Source organism: Haliotis rubra, unplaced genomic scaffold, assembly GCF_003918875.1.
Source record: "Haliotis rubra isolate DU_JTF1 unplaced genomic scaffold, ASM391887v1 Scf400, whole genome shotgun sequence".
NCBI classification, from domain to species: Eukaryota; Metazoa; Mollusca; class Gastropoda; order Lepetellida; family Haliotidae; genus Haliotis; species Haliotis rubra.
Window position 1 is genome coordinate 900263 of NW_025767081.1, and position 23248 is coordinate 923510.

General features: G+C 41.4%; 1 protein-coding gene and 1 long non-coding RNA gene across 4 annotated transcripts in view; both read right to left on the reverse strand.

The window, feature by feature from the left end:
• LOC124287472 overlaps positions 1-11715 on the reverse strand; it is a 44238-nt gene extending 32523 nt beyond the window's left edge. For all 3 annotated transcript variants that reach the window (XR_006901275.1, XR_006901276.1, XR_006901277.1), the window contains exons 1-4: positions 11512-11715; positions 3090-3224; positions 1466-1528; positions 957-1143 (exon numbers count right to left, since the gene is read on the reverse strand). This is a non-coding gene — a long non-coding RNA (uncharacterized LOC124287472). The remainder of the gene's footprint in view (positions 1-956; positions 1144-1465; positions 1529-3089; positions 3225-11511) is intronic.
• Positions 11716-15087: 3372 nt separating this feature from the next.
• Positions 15088-23248, reverse strand: part of LOC124287458 (probable serine/threonine-protein kinase fhkB) — a 41001-nt gene continuing 32840 nt past the window's right edge. The window contains exons 5-9 of the mRNA XM_046724010.1: positions 20155-20268; positions 18694-19089; positions 17880-18018; positions 16371-16596; positions 15088-15175 (exon numbers count right to left, since the gene is read on the reverse strand). Coding sequence (XP_046579966.1) covers positions 15088-15175; positions 16371-16596; positions 17880-18018; positions 18694-19050 — 810 coding nt within the window. The 5' untranslated portion in view covers positions 19051-19089; positions 20155-20268. The remainder of the gene's footprint in view (positions 15176-16370; positions 16597-17879; positions 18019-18693; positions 19090-20154; positions 20269-23248) is intronic.

Genomic DNA, 23248 nt, shown 5'->3' on the forward strand with positions numbered 1-23248 from the left:
TATCAAATGATGGTTTTATAGAGAAACTCATTGACATACCATACCATGTCACAGTTCAACATGGAAACCCCATTCTGAAACATAAAACCGCCTCCTTGAGCCCGGAGAGCGGAAGGATGCGGGTTCGATCCTCGACCGCGTCATACCAAAAGACGGTAACAAACTCCTGGTTCAAACCCATGACCATATGTCTAGTCTTGATTAACTACCTGGGTACCCGCCACCGCTATTACCCGCCTAGCCTGGCTGCCAGCTCTAGGTCATGAGAGTTGGCTACAAAATGTCTGATTAAGAACATTTAGACACATGGATAATAACAATGTCTATGTCTATGTCTACTCTTAATTAACTTCCGGGATATCCCTCACCCCACCCCACCCCTTTATTATCCCGCTCTACCTGAGACCCGCTATAGGGCATAAGGGTTGGGTACAAAATGTCTGATTAAGACAGAATTGGCAAGAACATTTAATAACACAGATAAAAGACCTGATGTATGTACTGAAGTTGAATGGATCTATATCTTTGGTATGCATTGTCAGAAAGAAATACCAACAAAGGAAACTGGTAACCACAGAGTTTTATTGTTATTGTCATTAAACAATATATATGACTAACAGGGTACAGGTAGTCTTGTTGGTACCTACGTAATACTCAGGACGCACCTGACCCGAGTATCTGAGTTACCTGTCCATGGCCACATTCCACAGAGTGATCTTTTCACTTAGGTAACCATAACTCCCATATTTCACAATAAGCTAACATTCACTGTAGCACTTTGTTGTCTTTGTGGAATGGAAGGTGGGAAGTTACTCTGCACAGCAAAATGTGGTTCTGAAGACAGCTGAGCTACTAGCACCCCCGTAGGTGCACGCTAAATTGCCCTCCTAAAACTGAAGCCTTCCCATAGCCTAAACATCATGGTTTAACCAACACACAATGCTCCTGCAGCCTACCTGACATTGATTCCTCCGATAAGTTCAGCATCAAACACCACATCATACAGCATGTCGCTCTCCTTCTCATCAGGGTGGATGCCGACAACCGTCCCCGCAATCCAAGGGGGACGGGGTATCCCAGCTTCACAGCTACCACACGGTCGTACAGCCAGTAGGTGGCAGTCTGGTCTTGGTTGATGAGGGGCTAAAAACACATCTGAGCATGAAACTGATTCCAAATACTTTTGTTCGACTGAAAAGTGTCTGTGTGCATGTATGTTGTGCATGGCACACTTCGCAGTATTCCAGCTATACTACAGCAGCCTGAAAATCAACATGTCTGGACCTGACAATCCAGTGATCAACATTGGGACCAGCACTTTCTAACATATAACAATCAAGATGTTTATGATCATTGTGATCACACTGGGAACTTCTCACTAACACACAAAACATTTATGTCTTGCTTGGAAAAATGACCATTTGGTTCCAGATTATTAGAATCACATTAAGTCACTTATACTTACTCTGAACAACAAATGAGGTTTCACTTGCATCTTGACTTTCTTCTGTTTCCTCCTGTTTTCCTCCTGAAAGAAAAAGACAGACTTAAACCAGGGCTCGATTGAGTGCTTTGTTCCTTGCACTGATGCAATCCAATGTTACAAAGTGCAACCTAGTTATTTGTCTAACTTGCACCAGGTGCAAGTCAATTTTTGAGAAATAAATCGACAATAAATCTAACATTATAAGCATAATTATGTCAGCTCATTTTTCTTCTAAACTTTAAATAATTCAATAGCATATTTCTTTCATAACATATTGCAATAAGAGCAGTGCAGCTGGAATTTGGCTGGTGCAACTAGGTTTTTATCTCAGGTTGCACCTGGTGCAAGTAGGTTAACATCTCTTAAATCAAGCCCTGTAAACAATCATCTACAACACAGGAATGTGTCGTGCACCACTTCAACATTCACCTACAACCATTAACAACAGAGGAATGTGTCGTACGCCACTTCAACATTCACCTACAACCATAACAACAGAGGAATGTGTCGTACACCATTTCAACATTCACCTACAACCATCAACAACAGAGGAATGTGTCACACGCCACTTCAACATTTACCTACAACCATCAACAAAACAGGAATGTGTCGTATGCCACTTCAACATTCACCTACAACCATAATAACAGAGGAATGTGTCGTACGCCACTTCAACATTCACCTACAGCCATCAACAGAGGAATGTGCCGTATGCCACTTCAACATTCACCTACAACCATCAACAACAGAGGAATGTGTCGTACGCCACTTCAACATTCACCTACAACCATCAACAACAGAGGAATGTGTCGTACGCCACTTCAACATTCACCTACAACCATCTACAACACAGGAATGTGTCGTACACCACTTCAACATTCACCTACAACCATCAACAACACAGGAATGTGTCGTACACCACTTCAACATTCACCTACAACCATCAACAACACAGGAATGTGTCGTACGCCACTTCAACATTCACCTACAACCATCAACAACAGAGGAATGTGTCGTACGCCACTTCAACATTCACCTACAACCATCAACAACAGAGGAATGTGTCGTACGCCACTTCAACATTCACCTACAACCATCAACAACAGAGGAATGTGTCGTACGCCACTTCAACATTCACCTACAACCATCAACAACAGAGGAATGTGTCGTACGCCACTTCAACATTCACCTACAACCATCAACAACAGAGGAATGTGTCGTACGCCACTTCAACATTCACCTACAACCATCAACAACAGAGGAATGTGTCGTACGCCACTTCAACATTCAGCTACAACCATAACAACAGAGGAATGTGTCATACGCCACTTCAACATTCACCTACAACCAACAACAACAGAGGAATGTGTCGTACGCCACTTCAACATTCACCTACAACCATAACAACAGAGGAATGTGTCATACGCCACTTCAACATTCACCTACAACCAACAACAACAGAGGAATGTGTCGTACGCCACTTCAACGTTCACCTACAACCATAACAACAGAGTGCAAGTGGTTTTGTTACAGCTTTAATGATCACTTACAATGTATTGAAGTTTTCCTGATATAATGGGTGGAAGGAACACACAACACTCACATTAACTCTGTCCACCTCCTCTTCTATTGCCTTGACCACGCCTCTTCCAAGATGTCTGCCCCCGTGGACAAAGGCTTGACATTATTGCACGGCAGGTTCCTCACAAAGTCTATCATGTGCTTCAGCTTGTATTCACTGGAAGGAAAGGTGAACATATAGAAATCTAAAAAATATTAGGAATACTCAATTTTACCGTTTCACAATTCTATATTGTTATCTATATTGTACTCTAGACTTTGATAAACTCAAGCTTTAAATCCAGTCAACCTGGAAGTTGGTATTTATTAACTCATCTGTGTGGAAAACAATCATTCTCTTCAATTTGACATAATATAAAACATGTCTGAAGCCAATCTATTCTGCACAGAGCTTGGGTGCGGATTTGGGGTGCAGAGCTGCATGTTTCGGTTTCAGAATTGATTCGTCCATGCACTAAAGTGTGACGTCACTCAGAAAGAATTTCATGCATGATTTAGGAATCACATCCTTGCCCTTCTATAGTGCTCATAACTGTTTAGAGGTGACTGTTAAAAGTTCTGCAGGGACCATTCAGGAATTTGTCTGTTAAAGTATGGAGTAATGGCAATGGAATTCAACATTCAAAACTATATTTTGCTGCATCAAGGAGGGCCCGGTTTATGCCCGGACTGTCGACAACAAGAAAGAACCCTTCCAAATTACTTGTCGACAGTCTGGGAAAAGGGAGGTGATGTTCTACATGAGTGACTTCACTCCCAGTGTTCTCGATATTAACAAACCAATTAAAACAGAGTGTGATATATATAGTAGACAATATATTTATTCAGTCAATATAACAACATGCATGTATCATGCATGTATCATATGTCACACAATATAACATATTTGTATATATATTTCATAAAGCTCACACAATATATTTGTGTGTGCGTTTTATATAAATAGGTGATTTCTGCAGGTGTATAAGTAATAAATATGTAATTTTCTGAATAAAATTGATATTTTATACTTATCCTGACTCATGCTCTTTTTGCATGTCTTCTTCTTCTTGCGAACATAGTGGAACACTTGTATCTCCTATTGAAGCTCCCTTCAATAAAGAATAGACGTAAAATCACTCCTACCAAGAGTTATCTCTCCAGCTGTTTAGGCGGGAAACTGTGGCGCCACCGTCCCGCCATGCCTCACTCTCTCCTGATTATGAGCCCGACACTTGTATTTGCAGGGAAATCCAAAGTGTCTAGTGGGGAGGCTGGGTGGGCTTACCTCATGAGTCAGGATAAGTATAAAATATCAATTTTATTCAGAAAATTACACATTTTTCCTTATCCTGACTCATGCTCTTTTGCTTGTAGAATCCGACGGAAAAGGTGGTGGGAAAAGCACTTTAGGATTTCTTTAGTGAATTTTACGTCATTATATACCCCCCTACGGGAACTTCGTAATGGCACTGTATTTACTGGTAAATTCTGCTGCTGTTGTGACCCTGACCTTCCAGCTGCCTTTAAATGGGGGGCAGTTAACAATAGTTAACTTTTGGTCCTTTCTTCTGTTAACATTATATGTGGATTTTGCGATTTTGATGCAAGCACCAAGTGGAGAAGCGACCCATTCCGGTACAAGTATCCTTACAAGTACTGGGTCATATCACTTATGCTAGTTGTTAAACGTGCATTGTGACTTAAGCAGAACTCTGCTGAGTGTAAGCTTAGTAAGTCATGCGATAAAAAGGGCGAGACTCCATCTCAGCGCCTTAGTGGGACTGTCAATTGTTGTGTTACAATAAGTGGGCCGAAATGGTGAATGTAAGAGCCGTCCTCAGTGGCGATGTCCCTCAAGTGGTGGTTGGCAAACACCATGTCCCATTTCAAGAAGCAGCCCTCCATTATCGTCCTGATAAAGCGATTCCCAAGTATAGAGAGTGTTGACGTCAGAGATTCACTTCATGTGGGTTGGAGGCTCTTGGAGGATCCAGTCCTGCTGCTTTGTATGCCCGTAGTATGACAGTTCTGATCCAGCTTGATATCTTAGTGCGGAAGACCTTCGTCTCTGCCGCTGTTGATATCGAGACGAAAAGACACTTGAATTTCCATCTCATGGACCTGGATCGTTGTAGGTAGACTTTCCATGCTTGTACTGGGCACAAGGATAAGACCTGCATATCCTGTGTTGGGACGTGGAACTGTCTGTCTGGATGACCTGGCAGTTAATTCTTTGCTATGAAGTCCCATATGCACGATATTTGATTTGCATCAAATCGTGTTCTCTCAAATCCAGAGCATGTATTTCCGACATCCTTGCTGCTGTTACTAAGGATATCAGGAACAGCGCCTTCTGCGTCAAGAACTCTAATGATGTTCTCTGTAATGGTTCGTAGATGTCACTAGTGAGATGTCGTAGAACAACGCTGAGGTCCCAAACCAGAGCTTTAAATCTGTTGGTCCTCCAATTAAAAGGGCGTAGTAAGGCCAGTAACTCTGGTACTTTTGTCAGTTGCACTCGTCCTCATGATGATAACTGATCTCAATGCCGCTAGGTATGTTGAGAGTGTTGACCCTTTTAACCGCTTCCTTTGTCTAGGTGACAAAGGTAGTCCGCCACTTGAGGATGTGTCACTTTCATGGCTGACAAGCCGATCTTCGAAATGTATCTTTTGTCTCGAAGCGTCACTACTTGTCGTCAGACAAGTTGCGTGAAGACTTGCGTAAAGCTAGTGTGACTGCTTTCGCTGCTCTCGCGAAATATCCTCTCTTGTTCAAGCATGCCTGATACAGTCCACACGTGTAGCCGGAACACCTCGGCTTTGTGTGAGGATGTACTAGTAGATTCGTACACTCTGGTAGTTGCAGTAGAGGCAGTACTAGGTCTTGTATGAGAATAGGAATTCATATTCTCGCTGGTCAAAAGGCGTGCCCCAAATAGTTGTGGGTCTCTCGCCTGACTGATTTCTGCAATACCCTAGGTATTAGAGCTGGTGGAGAAACACGTAAGTGTTTAGTCCTAGGCAGGAGATGCTTCGCATGTCCGTTGCCCCTGTCTGTGGATCTGGTATTGGTGAGACGAATGTTATCAGTTGACACTTGTGGCGAAGAGGTCTATTAAAGGTTCAACCATCTCTTATATGATCTGTTTGAAGATCTCTGAATGTAGCATCCAGTCTGTTGAGAATGGCTGCGTTGGACAGGATAGTGCATCTGCTAACACATTCTTGGTTCTTGGAATGTGGCATACTCTGTGGACAGTCAGGTTGACTGTTACGATGATCAACTGAAAGCAGAGGTCCAGAAGGTTCGCCAACTTTGCTGATCCTTCTGTGGATGTAGACCGTCACTGTGGAGGTGACTGTGTGTACCGTTAGATGAGCATTTTATAAAAAAGCTGATCCAGTGGAGTATGGCGTTTATCGCTGCTTTCATTTCCAGCATATGGAAGTGCAGATCGTCTCTGCTATGGTCCATATCCCAGCTGACACATTGTTGACAAGGTGTGCTCCCACTCTAGGAGAGATGCGTCCCCATAGAGATGCGTCTTGTACTGCGACCCCGCTAATTAGGTGCGCCTGCAACCTTCCTCGCACGGAGTTCACCATATATAGATATGGGTTATAACCTGTCCGGATCGTCCGTTGTACATTCATGAAGACCAGTAGTGGGCGTAGTTGTAATTCTCTGCATGTCATGTCTTGTGCGGACGTGCGAAAAACCAACAGATTCCGCTACTTCGTAGTAAAAGCGGAGAGAGTAGTGCTTGAGATACACGAACTTGTATCTATATCCTACGATCTTGACACCCTTACCGTGTCTGTAAGGAAATGAAGCGATGGCTGACTCTGTGACTGCCATCGTTGAGAACTCTATGTAAAAATCGCCTGGCTGCCACGCCCTCGTCTTCAATGATGACAGGGGAGGTCTCTAACCCCATGAAGGCAGCCAAATCAGGAGAGAGTGACAAGTAAGGCTGGTCCCATGACTGTTTACATGGGAAAAGGGAGGTAACTCGTGGGTGAGTGTATTTTTACGTCCGCTTCGGGAACTTCAAGGGATTCAAGTGTTTCCACTACCATTCGCAAGGGAAATGGAGATAAGCAAAAGATCATGAGTCAGGATAAGAAAAAATAATTAGAACAAGGAGTAACTTAAACACTAAACACAATTTGGAGGTATTTTTCTTGTATTAAAGAATGGATAACACGCAGCACTTTTTGGAAGCTATATATGTAAAGTCAAGTACAATTTACAAACTCATGGTTAAACAAAGTGAGGGAGGTTCTCTTTGAATGCTTCTGTTTTCAGTATTTCAGTAACATCATTAGCTTAATATGGGTGGAAACCCCAAAGGGATGCAAATATTGGTAGAACCCACAAATATTGTTTACAAACTAATCATTAAAATCAGCGTGAATAGGGGTTTCACACCTACGACCATTGGATTTGGCATGTCTGAGACACAAGCTCTGCACAGACGTGCCTTGGAAAACGGTCCACTCATGCCCCCTGATATGAAATACTGACAGAGAAGCTCCAGATATTCAACAACATGCACAAGGAAAGGTATATTGTACAGATTGTATCAGGCAGGCAGTTCACCAGCCAAAATCATGGTCTGATTCACCAGTCTGTTTCTGATCATGCTAATAGGTTATATGTCATATTTATTGTTTGTTTGTGGCTAATCAATACCGAGCGATTAAAAGTGGCCAAAAAGTCGCCTTCTTCCCTCTCGCCCGCCAACGAAACCACAAACAGGTTACGTAACTCTGTCACCAGAGCACTGGAGTGACGTCATATGAGGAACGCTTTTCAGTTAGTTGTATAGAAAGTGTGTAGCACGCTCATCATTTTGATGATTTCTCGACATCAACGACGACATGCCGAATCGTTGCTTTGTTGTCAATTGCTCCTAGGGGTCGGGCGATGGTGTCACCATGCACAGATTTCCACAGGACCCGCGCAGTTCGTGCTAAATGGGTTATGTTTGTGAGTGCTGTGGCCAGCGTTGTGGAAGCCTGAAACGATATCTTACTTGTGTTCAGATCGCTTCACGGAAGTTAAAGAATCAAAACTACTTACTAGTTGCAGTAAAATATGTATATGATTGATGACCATAAAGATTTTCAATGACACAACTTGTAACTGACGATTTCTTCCTTGGAAGTGAGGTTGTGGTCGAAGTAACAATAATATTTTAAGTAGTATTATATTGACACCCACCTCGCTGCCAGGAGAGAAATTGTTATGTTATACGCTATGTCATGCAAAATCCTATTGGCCATCAATAAAATACATATTTTACTACCAGTAGAAAGTAGTTTTGATTTTGTAACTCAGTGAAAACAAACCTAAATACCATTTATCCTCAGACTGGCGGATGTTCCCGACAGGGCGCAGCCATGTTTGAAAATCGTAAAGTCTGTTAGAATTAATGAGATTATAGTTTGTTTTCATCAAGTTAGAAAATCAAAACTACTTTCTACTCGTAGTTAAATATGTATTGGAATCATAATTAAACGGATGTTGCATGACACAACTTATAACATAACGATTTCTTCCACGGAAGCAAGGTGGGGGTCGAAGTCACAATACTGCGCGATAAATTTCTTGCTACATTCACATGGTTAATGTCCACTCACCAGTATGTAGATACTAGTCAATGTCGTCTTTATATTTGGTCTTATAATCCTAATTAGTTTATTATCATACTTGTATGCATTTTGAAACTAAATAAAAAGCAGACGATCTGCTGATACTTATAGTGAATTTATAACAGAACTGTAATATCTAGACATTTTATAGTTTGCCAATGTGAATCTAGTGTATGTTGTCTGTCTCATTACACTTCACGGCAAAAACAATGATTCTGTTGAATGCTACGACAAATGAATAAAAACAAAATGCAAATATTAAAATTAAAACAGATTAAAGTTATAGGAACAATATCAGGCCATTACCTTGTTCGAGGAATGTATCCATCAATATCCACAAAACTGTTCCAAATGATGTGTCTTTTAACAGTTTAATATACAAAAAAGTGATAAATCTTTTCAGGTATTGGTGTATAGTCTCATTGGTCACCCAAGATAGCACACCTGGCAACTAATTGTATAATGTCCGCCTTTCTTTAAAAACAGTAATTTAGTTAGCCAATAATGGGCAATCAATCAATGTATTGTCGGTTAATCCTTTGAAAGAAGGACGTTGTTTTTACGCAGACACTGACACGACAGAGTGTATTCAGTATAGATTAGTAAATCTACATACATAAACACTACCTTTTGACAATTCCGCTGTGTAAGATAAAAGTAATTAATCAATCAGCGTGTTATCGGTTAATCCTTTGATTGATGTTTATAATGTTGAATATTTACTCCAGTATCAATGTCAAGACCTATTTTACCGGTATCCTCGAATCCGGTGTCTGATGGGGCAACTTGTCAGCCTGTTGACTTTGATGCCTTGTGTTAACAGTAGCAGTTTATTATCCATTTTGATATGAAGCCAGGTAATTTTGGTTCCATCACGTTCCCACCTCGACCGTGTATCACTCAAGGCTTTTAGTAACTTGAGGAAGATTAAGTTCCCCTTCCTGTGGATGATAATATCACGTTGTTGGGAACTAAACAGAAAGCCTAGACGAGGAGCCCGCGCATTGAACTCCAGAGCTGAACTGAGTGGACCTAGCCAAGTCGACACCTGGCAGTAAAGCTGAAACCTGAGGAAGCGTTGTACCATGAGTCAATACAGAAGCCAGTGAACTATGAGGCAGCACTGAACCTGGAGCACCATGAGTGAGCCGCCAAACCAGGAACCCCAGGAGCAAGCGTTGAACCGTAATACTGTAAGTAAGGGCTGAACCAGGAAGACTGTGAGTGAGCTTAACTGAAAGCACCATGATGAAGCGCCGAACCGGAACACAGAGAGCAATCGCTGAACCAAAGTCAATATGAGTAAGGCGCCGAACCGAGTCCAACTGGGAGCCAGGAGGAAGTGCCAAGCCAGTAACACCGGAGGAAGCACCTAACCAGGAACACTGGGAGGAAGCTACCAACCAGGAGGAAGTGCCGAACCATGAGTAAGCGCCCCAACAAGGACCACTGGGAGTAAGCGCCAAACCAGGAACACTGGGAGAAGTGCCGAACCAGGAGGAAGCGCTGAACCGGAGGAAGCGTTTAACTGGGCGAAGTTACTAAACCAGGAACACTGGGAGGAAGCGCCGAACCAGGAACCCTGGGAGGAAGCGCCGAACCAGGCACAAGCCGCCGAACCGAACCAAACAAGAGCCGAACTGGAAGTAAGCTGTGCTCTGACCAAACATATGGGATCCGTGACAATCGGCGCCTAATCGTAGATAACTGTCCTGATGTAAGCGGGCGCTCAAAAGTAAGCGGCACACTGGTAGAAAGCGCCGAACTGGAAGTAAGCGCGCTCTGAGTAAACACGTGGAATCAGTGACAAGCGGCGCTCTAAACGTAGGTAGCTCCTGATGTAAGCGTCGAACTGGAAGTAAACATCACTTGTGATGTAATGTTAGGAATCACAATAAGCGCCGCATGAGTAGTCCCCACCTCCGAAACGTAAAGGCGTTGAGGAACATTCACCACCAAAGACGGCCGGGATGAATATCAGACGTAGATAACACAACACCTCGTGGTGGTGAAGAATCTTCTAGAGTAATGAGGCTACAAGAATGCGGAGGGAAGAGTTGACGCAGATTTTCACTGAGGTAGGAATCAGACGCTTCTCTAAGAAATCTTCATTAGGAGACTTTGACTTCGAACATCGTACTGCAGAAAACTAGGCGATCTAACTTAGGACGTTTACAACTCAGACCCTCAGATGGATTCCGACAATCTCTGTCAAACTTGCGTCTACAAGCTACCCGGTGATATTCGGAAAACGCATCATCGTGCAAATCTAGACCATTCACACCGGGCCTAAACAGTCAACACATAGGTTATGTAGGTCTGCCACCGAGAAATTACTGTTGCAGTTATCGCAATGTTTGCGTTTATTAGAACCATAACGATTCGATTTTCCCATTGTAGAAACACAATCAAACTCTCTTATAGACAAACACACGCCCACACAACGTGGCGACAAGAAAGAGAATGACAGGTAGAGGTGGTCATGTGATCATTTGGGCGAGCTGAAACGCTTAGATGGACAGGCATTGATGTCGGGGTGAGGGCACAGGTCAGGGCGGGTCAGAGGCCAGTTAGATTTGACTCAACTTAGCTGACAGCACGTTTCAACACATGGTCGTAGAAGAGAGAGATGGTGCATACCGTGAGATAGGATAAGTTTAAAAATGTACCATTTCTATGGGACAAAAAGTGCCTGTCTGATACCTTGTCAAGATAAACTGCATACAAATCCATTTAAAGGATGCTTGAACAACTCTTTCAGCCATGCAAAGTTAAGGTAAGCACAAACAAACCACAACACACCCTGTGTCTAAATTAGGTCCAGAGTCATGAGGTCGGTGGTTCGCATGACCTTGACCTTGATGCTGTTTCCTTTGACCTTGCTGTTGATGTGGTCTTTGTTGCTGCCAATTGTCTTGCCCCTTCTGTTGGTGATGTTGTTGTTGCTGCTGTTGGTGTTCCAGTGGCTGCTGAGTGGGTTGTGGTGGAGAGGTCTCGTTGTTTATAATTAGCACCTACAAAATGTTTGTGTCATGAAATGGCAGGTTGGAGGATGTCTAGATAATAACTCAGAATAACTCTTCATTCAGAACTGCCTGTTTATTTTCGTTTTAAGATACAGAAGTCACACATGATGCTCAAAATGATTCACTCACATACATTCTGAAGATCTGTTCAGTTCAACTCATGCTGCCTCATTTTGACAGAGAGAGATTATAAGGAGACATTTTCTGAACTGAAGTAAGAAATCTGTATGCAGTGTTATAATGGGCTTAGAAATATGACCTTAATGACAATCAAGATTATAGTACTATTGGTAGGGGTACATATTTGGCTACAGACTCAAATAAATGATTACTGACTGAACACTGAACACTACTTCTATGGTTTTAAGGAATCAACAAAGCAGCACAATAATATTAGATACCATGATATAAGTAGCATATCTTCTGTTCATGACCTCAGACTCATATCACATCATAAAAGTGCACACTTTGTTGCTACTAATGGAACTCCTACACTTAACACAGGCTTACAATAGTCATAGCACAAAAATCATCTTCGCATTGGATACCTGGGCTTGGTTCACAAAGCTGTCACAGTACAACTGCTCTGTCTGTTTGACAAGACTGTTATGGGGTATAGGTCCTGCACTGACATCAGTAGGACTGACCTCACTAGTACACAGAGCACATCATAATTGTGACTTGCTATGATTTATAAATGCATGTACAGTCGAGCACCGTTGTGTCGAACTCTGATATCTCGATATCTCGGTTTTCTCGAAAAAATATCTCGGTCCCGGCAAAATCCTTCATAACTTATCATTATTCAAACTCTTTTAACTTGATACGGATGACTCGATATTTCAGATATCTCGATATAATTTCATGGTCCCAACAAGTAAAATTACCCTTTTAACTCGATATTTGCAAAGAAACTCGATATTCACCTACCTTTCATGAGCAAGTATCGCTCTGAACATATTTTACTACCAGTAGAAAGTAGTTTTGATTTTGTAACTCAGTGAAAACAAACCTAAATACCATTTATCCTCAGACTGGCGGATGTTCCCGACAGGGCGCCGCCATGTTTGAAAATCGTAAAGTCTGTTAGAATTAATGAGATTATAGTTTGTTTTCATCAAGTTAGAAAATCAAAACTACTTTCTACTCGTAGTTAAATATGTATTGGAATCATAATTAAACGGATGTTGCATGACACAACTTATAACATAACGATTTCTTCCACGGAAGCAAGGTGGGGGTCGAAGTCACAATACTGCGCGATAAATTTCTTGCTACATTCACATGGTTAATGTCCACTCACCAGTATGTAGATACTAGTCAATGTCGTCTTTATATTTGGTCTTATAATCCTAATTAGTTTATTATCATACTTGTATGCATTTTGAAACTAAATAAAAAGCAGACGATCTGCTGATACTTATAGTGAATTTATAACAGAACTGTAATATCTAGACATTTTATAGTTTGCCAATGTGAATCATAATTCGCACACACACCCTAGTGTATGTTGTCTGTCTCATTACACTTCACGGCAAAAACAATGATTCTGTTGAATGCTACGACAAATGAATAAAAACAAAATGCAAATATTAAAATTAAAACAGATTAAAGTTATAGGAACAATATCAGGCCATTACCTTGTTCGAGGAATGTATCCATCAATATCCACAAAACTGTTCCAAATGATGTGTCTTTTAACAGTTTAATATACAAAAAAGTGATAAATCTTTTCAGGTATTGGTGTATAATCTCATTGGTCACCCAAGATAGCACACCTGGCAACTAATTGTATAATGTCCGCCTTTCTTTAAAAACAGTAATTTAGTTAGCCAATAATGGGCAATCAATCAATGTATTGTCGGTTAATCCTTTGAAAGAAGGACGTTGTTTTTACGCAGACACTGACACGACAGAGTGTATTCAGTATAGATTAGTAAATCTACATACATAAACACTACCTTTTGACAATTCCGCTGTGTAAGATAAAAGTAATTAATCAATCAGCGTGTTATCGGTTAATCCTTTGATTGATGTTTATAATGTTGAATATTTACTCCAGACACAAGAAATGCCAAATGGGAACCTTTGTCGGGTAATCTAAGTGTGTTACCACTAATTATACCTGTTATAAATTCATTAACTGACCATCAAGTGAATGATGACAAATAACATGTGTAGGTTTATACCACCTAACACGGGTTACAAAAAGGGAGTATTAATTGCTGTATTGCATGTGAAAACTTATGAGAATACAAACAGAGTTTTACATGACATGATTAAATATCGAGGTAAAAAAACACAGAAATGGGATCAATTTGGATCAGTCATTATACAAATAGGGCCTAACGACACCAAGCGATTTTGACAGAATCGTCTATGAAAACAAGTTGTAACTCAGAAACTAGGCAAAGCAGGAGACAAAATTAAATGACAGTAGATTGTGAGAACATATAGCTTTCATTTTCCACAACAATTGTCACGATTTCAGGTTTATACCAGCCTGTAAACAAGATAATATACCCCCTAAAATGTAGATGAATTCTGCATCGGCCCTCAAAGCTATTCCTCATATGACATCACAGAGACGCGCCGCTCTGATTGGGTGAAATTTCGTTCGCGGGTGAGAATTGTGCACTGTTGTCAAAAAGGTCGATTTAAGTCAATTAAAGGTCGAAATGAGTAGTTTTAATGACGGGGTTTCATTTATAACGATGCCAGTTAGTGATTTATGTATAGGGTATATGTGATCTTTAACACCCAAATCAGCACTATTCAAAGCTACATAATATTCCAGTCAGCACCAAACAATCCAGGGCTCGATTTCAAAAAAGGAAACTTTCTTGCACTCCGTTCCTGCAATTCATCGAAAGACAACATATCATCTTGTCAGTATATTATGTCTCATAAATAGGATACATTCCATGTTGCATGGAACACACATTTTACCCATATGGGGAATCAAACCCAGGCCTTTAGCGTGACGAGCAGACACTTTAACCACTAGGCTACCCCACCTTCCCCCCTCGTTCTGTGTGTGAGGTGCCTTGTCATTTCTCAAGGTCTACTCCGGTTCATCTATCCTATATTCAACAGTATCAATGTCAAGACCTATTTTACCGGTATCCTCGAATCCGGTGTCTGATGGGGCAACTTGTCAGCCTGTTGACTTTGATGCCTTGTGTTAACAGTAGCAGTTTATTATCCATTTTGATATGAAGCCAGGTAATTTTGGTTCCATCACGTTCCCACCTCGACCGTGTATCACTCAAGGCTTTTAGTAACTTGAGGAAGATTAAGTTCCCCTTCCTGTGGATGATAATATCACGTTGTTGGGAACTAAACAGAAAGCCTAGACGTAGGAGCCCGTGCATTGAACTCCAGAGCTGAACTGAGTGGACCTAGCGCCGAAGTCGACACCTGGCAGTAAGCGATGAAACCTGAGGAAGCGTTGTACCATGAGTCAATACAGAAGCCAGTGAACTATGAGGCAGCACTGAACCTGGAGCACCATGAGTGAGCGTCGAACCAGGAACCCCAGGAGCAAGCGTTGAACCGGTAATACTGTAAGTAAGGGCTGAACCAGGAAGACTGTGAGTGAGCGCTTAACTGAAAGCACCATGATGAAGCGTCGAACCGGGAACACAGAGAGCAATCGCTGAACCAAAGTCAATATGAGTAAGAGCCGAACCGGGAGTCCGAACTGGGAGCGCCAGGAGGAAGTGCCAAGCCAGTAACACCGGGAGGAAGCACCTAACCAGGAACACTGGGAGGAAGCGCCGAACCAGGAGGAAGTGCCGAACCATGAGTAAGCGCCGAACAAGGACCACTGGGAGTAAGCGCCAAACCAGGAACACTGGGAGAAGTGCCGAACCAGGAGGAAGCGCTGAACCGGGAGGAAGCGCCTAACTGGGCGTAAGCGCCGAACCAGGAACACTGGGAGGAAGCGCCGAACCAGGAACCCTGGGAGGAAGCGCCGAACCAGGCACAAGCGTCGAACCGGAACCAAACAAGAGCGCCGAACTGGAAGTAAGCGGTGCTCTGACCAAACATATGGGATCCGTGACAATCGGCGCTCTAATCGTAGATAACTGTCCTGATGTAAGCGGCGCTTCAAAAGTAAGCGGCACACTGGTAGAAAGCGCCGAACTGGAAGTAAGCGGCGCTCTGAGTAAACACGTGGAATCAGTGACAAGCGGCGCTCTAAACGTAGGTAGCTCCTGATGTAAGCGTCGAACTGGAAGTAAACATCACTTGTGATGTAATGTTAGGAATCACAATAAGCGCCGCATGAGTAGTCCCCACCTCCGAAACGTAAAGGCGTTGAGGAACATTCACCACCAAAGACGGCCGGGATGAATATCAGACGTAGATAACACAACACCTCGTGGTGGTGAAGAATCTTCTAGAGTAATGAGGCTACAAGAATGCGGAGGGAAGAGTTGACGCAGATTTTCACTGAGGTAGGAATCAGGCGCTTCGAAAATGTACCATTTCTATGGGACAGTTAGATTTGAAAAAGTGCCTGTCTGATACATTGTCAAGATAAACTGTATACAAATCCATTTAAAGGATGCTTGAACAACTCTTTCAGTCATGCAATGTTAAAGAAAGCACAAACAAACCACAACACACCCTGTGTCTAACCTAGGTCCAGAGTCATGAGGTCGGTGGTTCACATGACCTTGACCTTGATGCTGTTTCCTTTGACCTTGCTGTTGATGTGGTCTTTGTCCCTGACCTTGTTGCTGCCAATTGTCTTGCCCCTTCTGTTGGTGTTGTTGTTGTTGTTGTTGCTGCTGTTGGTGTTCCTGTTGCTGCTGTTTGGGTTGTGGTGGAGAGGTCTCCTGTTGTTTAGCACCTACAAAATGTTTGTGTCATGAAATGGCAGGTTGGAGGATATCTAGAAAATAACTCAGAATTATTCTTCATTCTGAACTGCCTGTTTACTTTCGTTTTTAGATACAGAAGTCACACATGATGCTCAAACTGATTCACTCACATGCATTCTGAACAGCAGATCAATTTCAACTCATGTTGTCTGATTTTGACATAGAGATTAAAAGGAGACATTTTCTGAACTGAAGTAAGAAATCTGTATGCAGTGTTATAATGGGCTTAGAAATATGACCCTGCTGATAATCAAGATTAGGGTACTATTGGTAGGGATACATATTTGGCTACAGACTCAAATAAATGATTAGTGACTGAACACTGAACACTACTTCTATGGTTTTAAGGAATCAACAAAGCAGCACAATAATATTAGATACCATGATATAAGTAGCATATCTTCAGTTCATGACCTCAGACTCATATCACATCACAAAGTGCACACTTTGTTGTTACTAATGGAACTCCTACACTTAACACAGGCTTACAATAGTCATAGCACAAAAATCATCTTCGCATTGGATACCTGGGCTTGGTTCACAAAGCTGGCACAGTACAACAACTGCTCTGTCTGTTTGACAAGACTGTTATGGGGTACAGGTCCTGCACTGACATCAGTAGGACTGACCTCACTAGTACACAGAGCACATCATAATTGTGAATTGCTATGATTTATATATGCATGTACAGTCGAGCACCGTTGTGTCGAACTCTGATAACTCGATATCTCGGTTTTCTCGAAAAAATATCTCGGTCCCAGCAAAATCCTTCATAACTTATCATTATTCAAACTCTTTTAACTCGATACGGATGTCTCCATATTTCAGATATCTCGATATAATTTCATGGTCCCAACAAGTAAAATTACCCTTTTAACTCGATATTTGCAAGGAAACTCGATATTCACCTACCTTTCATGGGCAAGTATCGCTCTGAACGGAGGTTGTTTCCACACGTTTAGACACGGTGTAACATGAATCAAAGGGTTCATTGAAGATATCACTTGTTTGTTATTTAATTACGATTAAGTAAGAAGGATTTAATCAGGAAGTACTCAGTGTTCAGCTAAACACTACTGATGACGGATTATAGTTTTGAATCAAAACATACTGAGAAGCGTTTTGTTTTCTTTCATAGTGATATGTGATATGCCCTGGTCGGATGTCTCGAAGTTCGGATAACTCAATATGTTTTCTTGGCCCCATAAATATCGAGACAACGGTGCTCGACTGTATTATTATCATCACTCACCATCAAACAGTTCCTGCACTGATAACTGTTTCCCATATGCTTTTGTTGGTGATGAAGTATTGGGCACACTACCTCCCTCTGGCGTTGTACTAGTGTCCGATCCGATCTTCAGCATGTGTTTCAGTGCAGAGCTACCATCCTGAGGGAAAAGAAAGGAGAAAGCACAATTGCAGTTTCGCTATATTCCACCAATATTACAGCACAAATAGAGGATAACTTTGTGCCTGGCTGAAACCATTAAAGAGCAGGTCAGTGCAAATGTGAGGTACACAGGTCTCTGACCCCTACTCTACACCATTTCATTGTTTTTTGGGTTCATGATGGACTCTATCTTACTAAGTAAGAACCAGCCTATCCAGTGACTGACATCATGATAATAGAATGATATGCTATCAACCAAGTCACAGAGTCTAACCATGACAAGCAATCTATTCTCACCCAGAATCCATCCCTACAGGCGGGCAACATAACTTAGGAGACAGAAAGGGAAGTGTGTTTGAGAAGTGATAAACATTATTGGGCAAACTTATGCATGTCAACCTCTAAATTAGAAGGAGTGAGTGAGTGAGTCCAGTTTTATGCCGCTTTTAGCAATATGCTAGCAATATTACAGCGGGGGAAACCAGAAATGGGCTTCACACATTTTACCCATTTAGGGAATCGAACCGGGTCTTGAGACTTGAGCCAACGCTTTAACCACTAGGCTACTAGGCGCCCTAATTTAGAAGGAACACAATGCTCAGAGTGTATTCTTATTCCAACATCAGAGATTTTCCTCATTTAGAATGAAAGAGACTGATTGTGACTCCCTCACCTGTTCCGTGGCATTATTATTACTGTTGATTCCTCCTACGACCTCTTCCTCCTTCTGGGTCTTCCCGGACAACTCCAGAGAGTCCATCATGGCAATGAACTCATCTTTCTCCGCGGCTTCCTTCTGCAAGCTAGCACGATCAAACAGAGTCTGCAGATCGATCTTCTTACTGCTACCATTCTCTGATTCATTAACGCTGTCACCACGTCCACTCAGTTCTGGTTTCTTCTGGTGCCGTGTTGTAGGAGGAGTTATCTGCCCCAATGCAAGTGCTGCCTGTTGGAGTGACGGTTCTTGGATGAGGTTGCCACTTGATGGCGCTGTCTGTACTGTGCCGGCCTGCAGCTCCTTCCACATGTTGGCAAACTCTGAGTTGCTGGTTGCATCTTGGGAAGGCTACAATGATGAAATTCATTATGGTACAACAGTGAGAGAGTGAGTTTAGTTTTACGCCACACTCAGCAATATTCCAGCTATATGGCGGCGGTCTGTAAATAATCGAGTCTGGACCAGACAATCCAGTGATCAACAGCATGAGCATCGATCTACGCAATTGGGATACGATGACATGTGTCAACCAAGTCAGTGAGCCTGACCACCCGATCCCATTGCCATGGGTTACTGAAGATCAATTCTAAGCCGGATCTTCACTGGTCTATGGTACAATAGGACCACATCTGATCCAGGCAAACCAGTGTCTAATGAACACAAACAATTCATTGTTTGGGAACAAAGACCAACAAGAAACCAGACTACATCTTAAAAAGGATGGGTCTTGTTCTGTCCTTTGGCCCTATTCCACAAAGCAATCGTACCACTACAGCAATCATATCCCAGAGTTAAAGTATGCCAGTTAGGGCTATTGCTGTTTTGTGGAATCAGGTCCTGGAAAACACATTAGGTGGTCAACATAAAACACTATACAGTGAAACCTGCCAACACCGGCATCTCTCTAATCCGGCACACTGTCAAAACCGGCATAAAATTTTGGTCCTGCCATTTACAACAATATTATGATCATTAAAACATGTCTAATCCGGCCATGATGGAAAATGATTGTCACTGTCTAATCCGGACCCTGTCTAAACTGGCACTAGTTTTGGTCCAGAAGGGTGCCGGTTTAGACAGGTTTCACTGTACTTCAAACACTAAACTTCAAAAGAGAGGAAGGTATAATTCCATAGTTACAAATCTTCCATACTTTTGTCCCTGGTAAGCTTTTACTGTGGACATGTTTTGAATGACTGTAACAACTCTGGGTTTCTCAGTTTTAGTTGCAGAAATGGGCTTACATTTGTGCACAGAGCTTTATTGATTAAATACTGCTTTATTGATTAAATATTGCAAACAAACGTGATGGATTTGTGCTAAATATATATCATTATGTCAAAATTTGAAATGGTTGACACTTCTGGTTAATAAGCTTTGGTTACAATCAACATGTTTGAGATCAGTACTCACTTGTGTCTTTCCTCCTGTCTGTTGAGTTCTGTTTGGTGTTCGTTTAGAAAACTGTGTTTGTGTGACTTTTGGTGTAACAAATTGGGGATTGTTGCTGGTAAACCCACCATTCTTCTGTGAAAGAAATGATAGAAATGTTTAGTAAGTTTCAATGTTCATCTTATATGTAGTAAACTTTGTCATTGTGTTATGTTCATTCATGCTTCCTTAATCAAATATCTTGACAAATACAATCACAATATTGCACCAAATCTTGTCACAGATAATGTATTGGGTGACTGACTGACTGAGTTTAGTTTTACGCTGCTTTTAGAAATATTCCAGCAATATCATGGCGGGGGACACCAGAAATGGGCTTCACACATTGTGCCCATGTGGGGAATCGAACCCGGGTCTTCGGCGTGACGAGCCAACGCTTTAACCACTAGGCTACCCCACCGCCCCTGTATTGGGTGAAATAGGGTTTAACATAGTTATTATTGTACTTGCTTAAAGTAACATGCATACACATGGGTAGAAGTGACTACTTGTACAATTACAGAATAATAAATGATGGTTTTATAGAGAAACTCATTGACATACCATACCATGTCACAGTTCAACATGGAAACCCCATTCTGAAACATAAAACCGCCTCCTTGGTGTAGTGGTTACCCGCCTAGCCTGACTGCCTGCTCCATGAGAGTTGGAAGATTAAGAACATTTGTGGGTTCAATCCTACCAGGATCCGGTTGTATCATTGCTTCATTAACTAATGTCAACATTAAAGGCATCTTTAGGGCTAAACCTCGAACAAAACAAACATTTCGACTGCTGTGAAGAAACACGCCTAAATAATTCTGAAATGTCACCGATAAACCTAGAATCGGTTGGGATGTTTTGGAAAATACACGAACACGAACGCCGAAGTGAGCTTCCGCCATGTTGGATAGTGTTTACAAAATCAAGTTTCGCTATGGCAAGTCATAGGACGCCTATTACATCATGTATACTTCATATTCAGTTGTGACAAATGTATCGCTGAATTCCTCATACATTTTAGAATCAAATTCCAAATGGTCTTTGTCACTAAAACCAAATGTCTAAGAAAAGACCTAACATATTGGGTGTGAAACCGGGACGTTGTGCTCATTACACAGCGCTTCCTAGAAATATAAACAAAGCAAAAATCAGATTTAATACTGTGCAGCATGTTCTCAATTTTTTAGACATCAGTTCGTCTATTTGTAGCATGCATGAGCTCAATATTTTAGGAATATGCACGGAAAGAGTATAGTAGCAAGAACTAGAAAACTTTAAAAAGATACAATACTGAAATTTGATATATTCATACGAAAGTTCTGTGCAGCGTGACGCCATGCGAGACGCAAAATCATGGAGAATGACATAAGTAATTATCGGCATTTCTGACTTTTTCAATGAAAACAATAAAAACAAGCAACATAGTCAGAATGTTTCCGATTACTTACATCATACATTTATGGACAAAGGTTCCCTCGCAAAATCGTGGGCACCCATATCCACGAAGCCAAAAGAAATCGGTCATCGGTAGTGATGTCATACATCAACATTGTTGGACATATGTGGCAATGTCTTTGAGGTGAAGGTCGGTTGAATAAGAGTAAACACAATCACAATGTCCTGGGATTACACTTTTATTACTAATGTATACTTTGCGGTTCGTTCACATATAGGTTTCATGAAACTAATTTCATTATCAACATTTAGTATTTTAAACCTAAGTAAAACTGACATAATACATAAAAATGATTTATTTATTTCATGAAATGTATATATGCACACGTTTTTAAAGGATATGTCTTATTCATTGAATTTGTTTATGTTGTGTTATAGACAAAACAATGGCGTATAATCATTGGCCAGGTGCGCGTTGGTCACAAATGTTTTGAGTATCATTGTTTTCGATAATTCCGTGAACAAAACATCACGAAAATATGGTGTCCTTATTCACAGCAAATTCTCACCAAGTGATCTGCGTTACAATGACTAAGTATTAAGCATTCCGGAGTGAGGCCCCCGTATGTTTATAAGCATGTGACCTTTATGTAGCCATTTGACGTCATAGGGGAAAATCCATTTTCAACACATTTTGCGAGTCACTTTTAAGATTGAGTGTATAACGTTATACATAAGCACACAACCTAATTTAATAGATACGTATGTCATTCAGGTATCAGGTAGAATTTTGTTCGCTCACACTTTCCGTAAAGATGCCAGATTGAAAATATAGTAGCACATTTTATCAGTGCACGATAAAAAGCAGAGAAATTTACTGTTTTTAACGCAGAACAAAATTAAGAGTAACATTCAGCAGTGTCTACTTTCCAACTGAGTTTATACCATGTGATACGACATTTAATACTTTACATTCCTGAGTAATTTTATAGCTGTAGGTAGATGCAGTGCGGAGCAAACGAAATTCTGGCACAATGTTCACTTTTCCAGGAAGTTTAATGACGTTCTAATGATACCCCAGGACCTTCATTAAGTTAATGACGCACTAATGACAACAGAGCATCATTATAACGTTACTACAACAGAATTTAATGATACATTAGTTAATGAACGTTTAATGGCACGTTAATGCTTCATTAAAGTTTGATACAACCGGGTCCTGGATATCCCCCACCCCACCCCTTTATTATCCCGCTCTACCTGAGACCTGCTATAGGGCATAAGGGTTGGGTACAAAAAGTCTGATTAAGACAGAATTGGCAAGAACATTTAAAACACAGATTAAGACAAATGGCAAGAACATTTTTAAAACACAGATAAATGACCTGATGTATGTACTGAAGTTGAATGAATCTATATCTTTGGTATGCATTGTCAGAAAGAAATACCAACAAAGGAAACTGGTAACCACAGAGTTTTATTGTTATTGTCATTAAACAATATATATGATTAACATGGTTACAGGTAGTCTTGTTGGTACCTACGTAATACTCAGGACGCACCTGACCCAAGTACCTGAGTTACCTGTCAATGGCCACATTCCACAGAGTGATCTTTTCACTTAGGTGACCATAACTCCCATAATTCACAATAAGCTAACATTCACTGTAGCACTAAG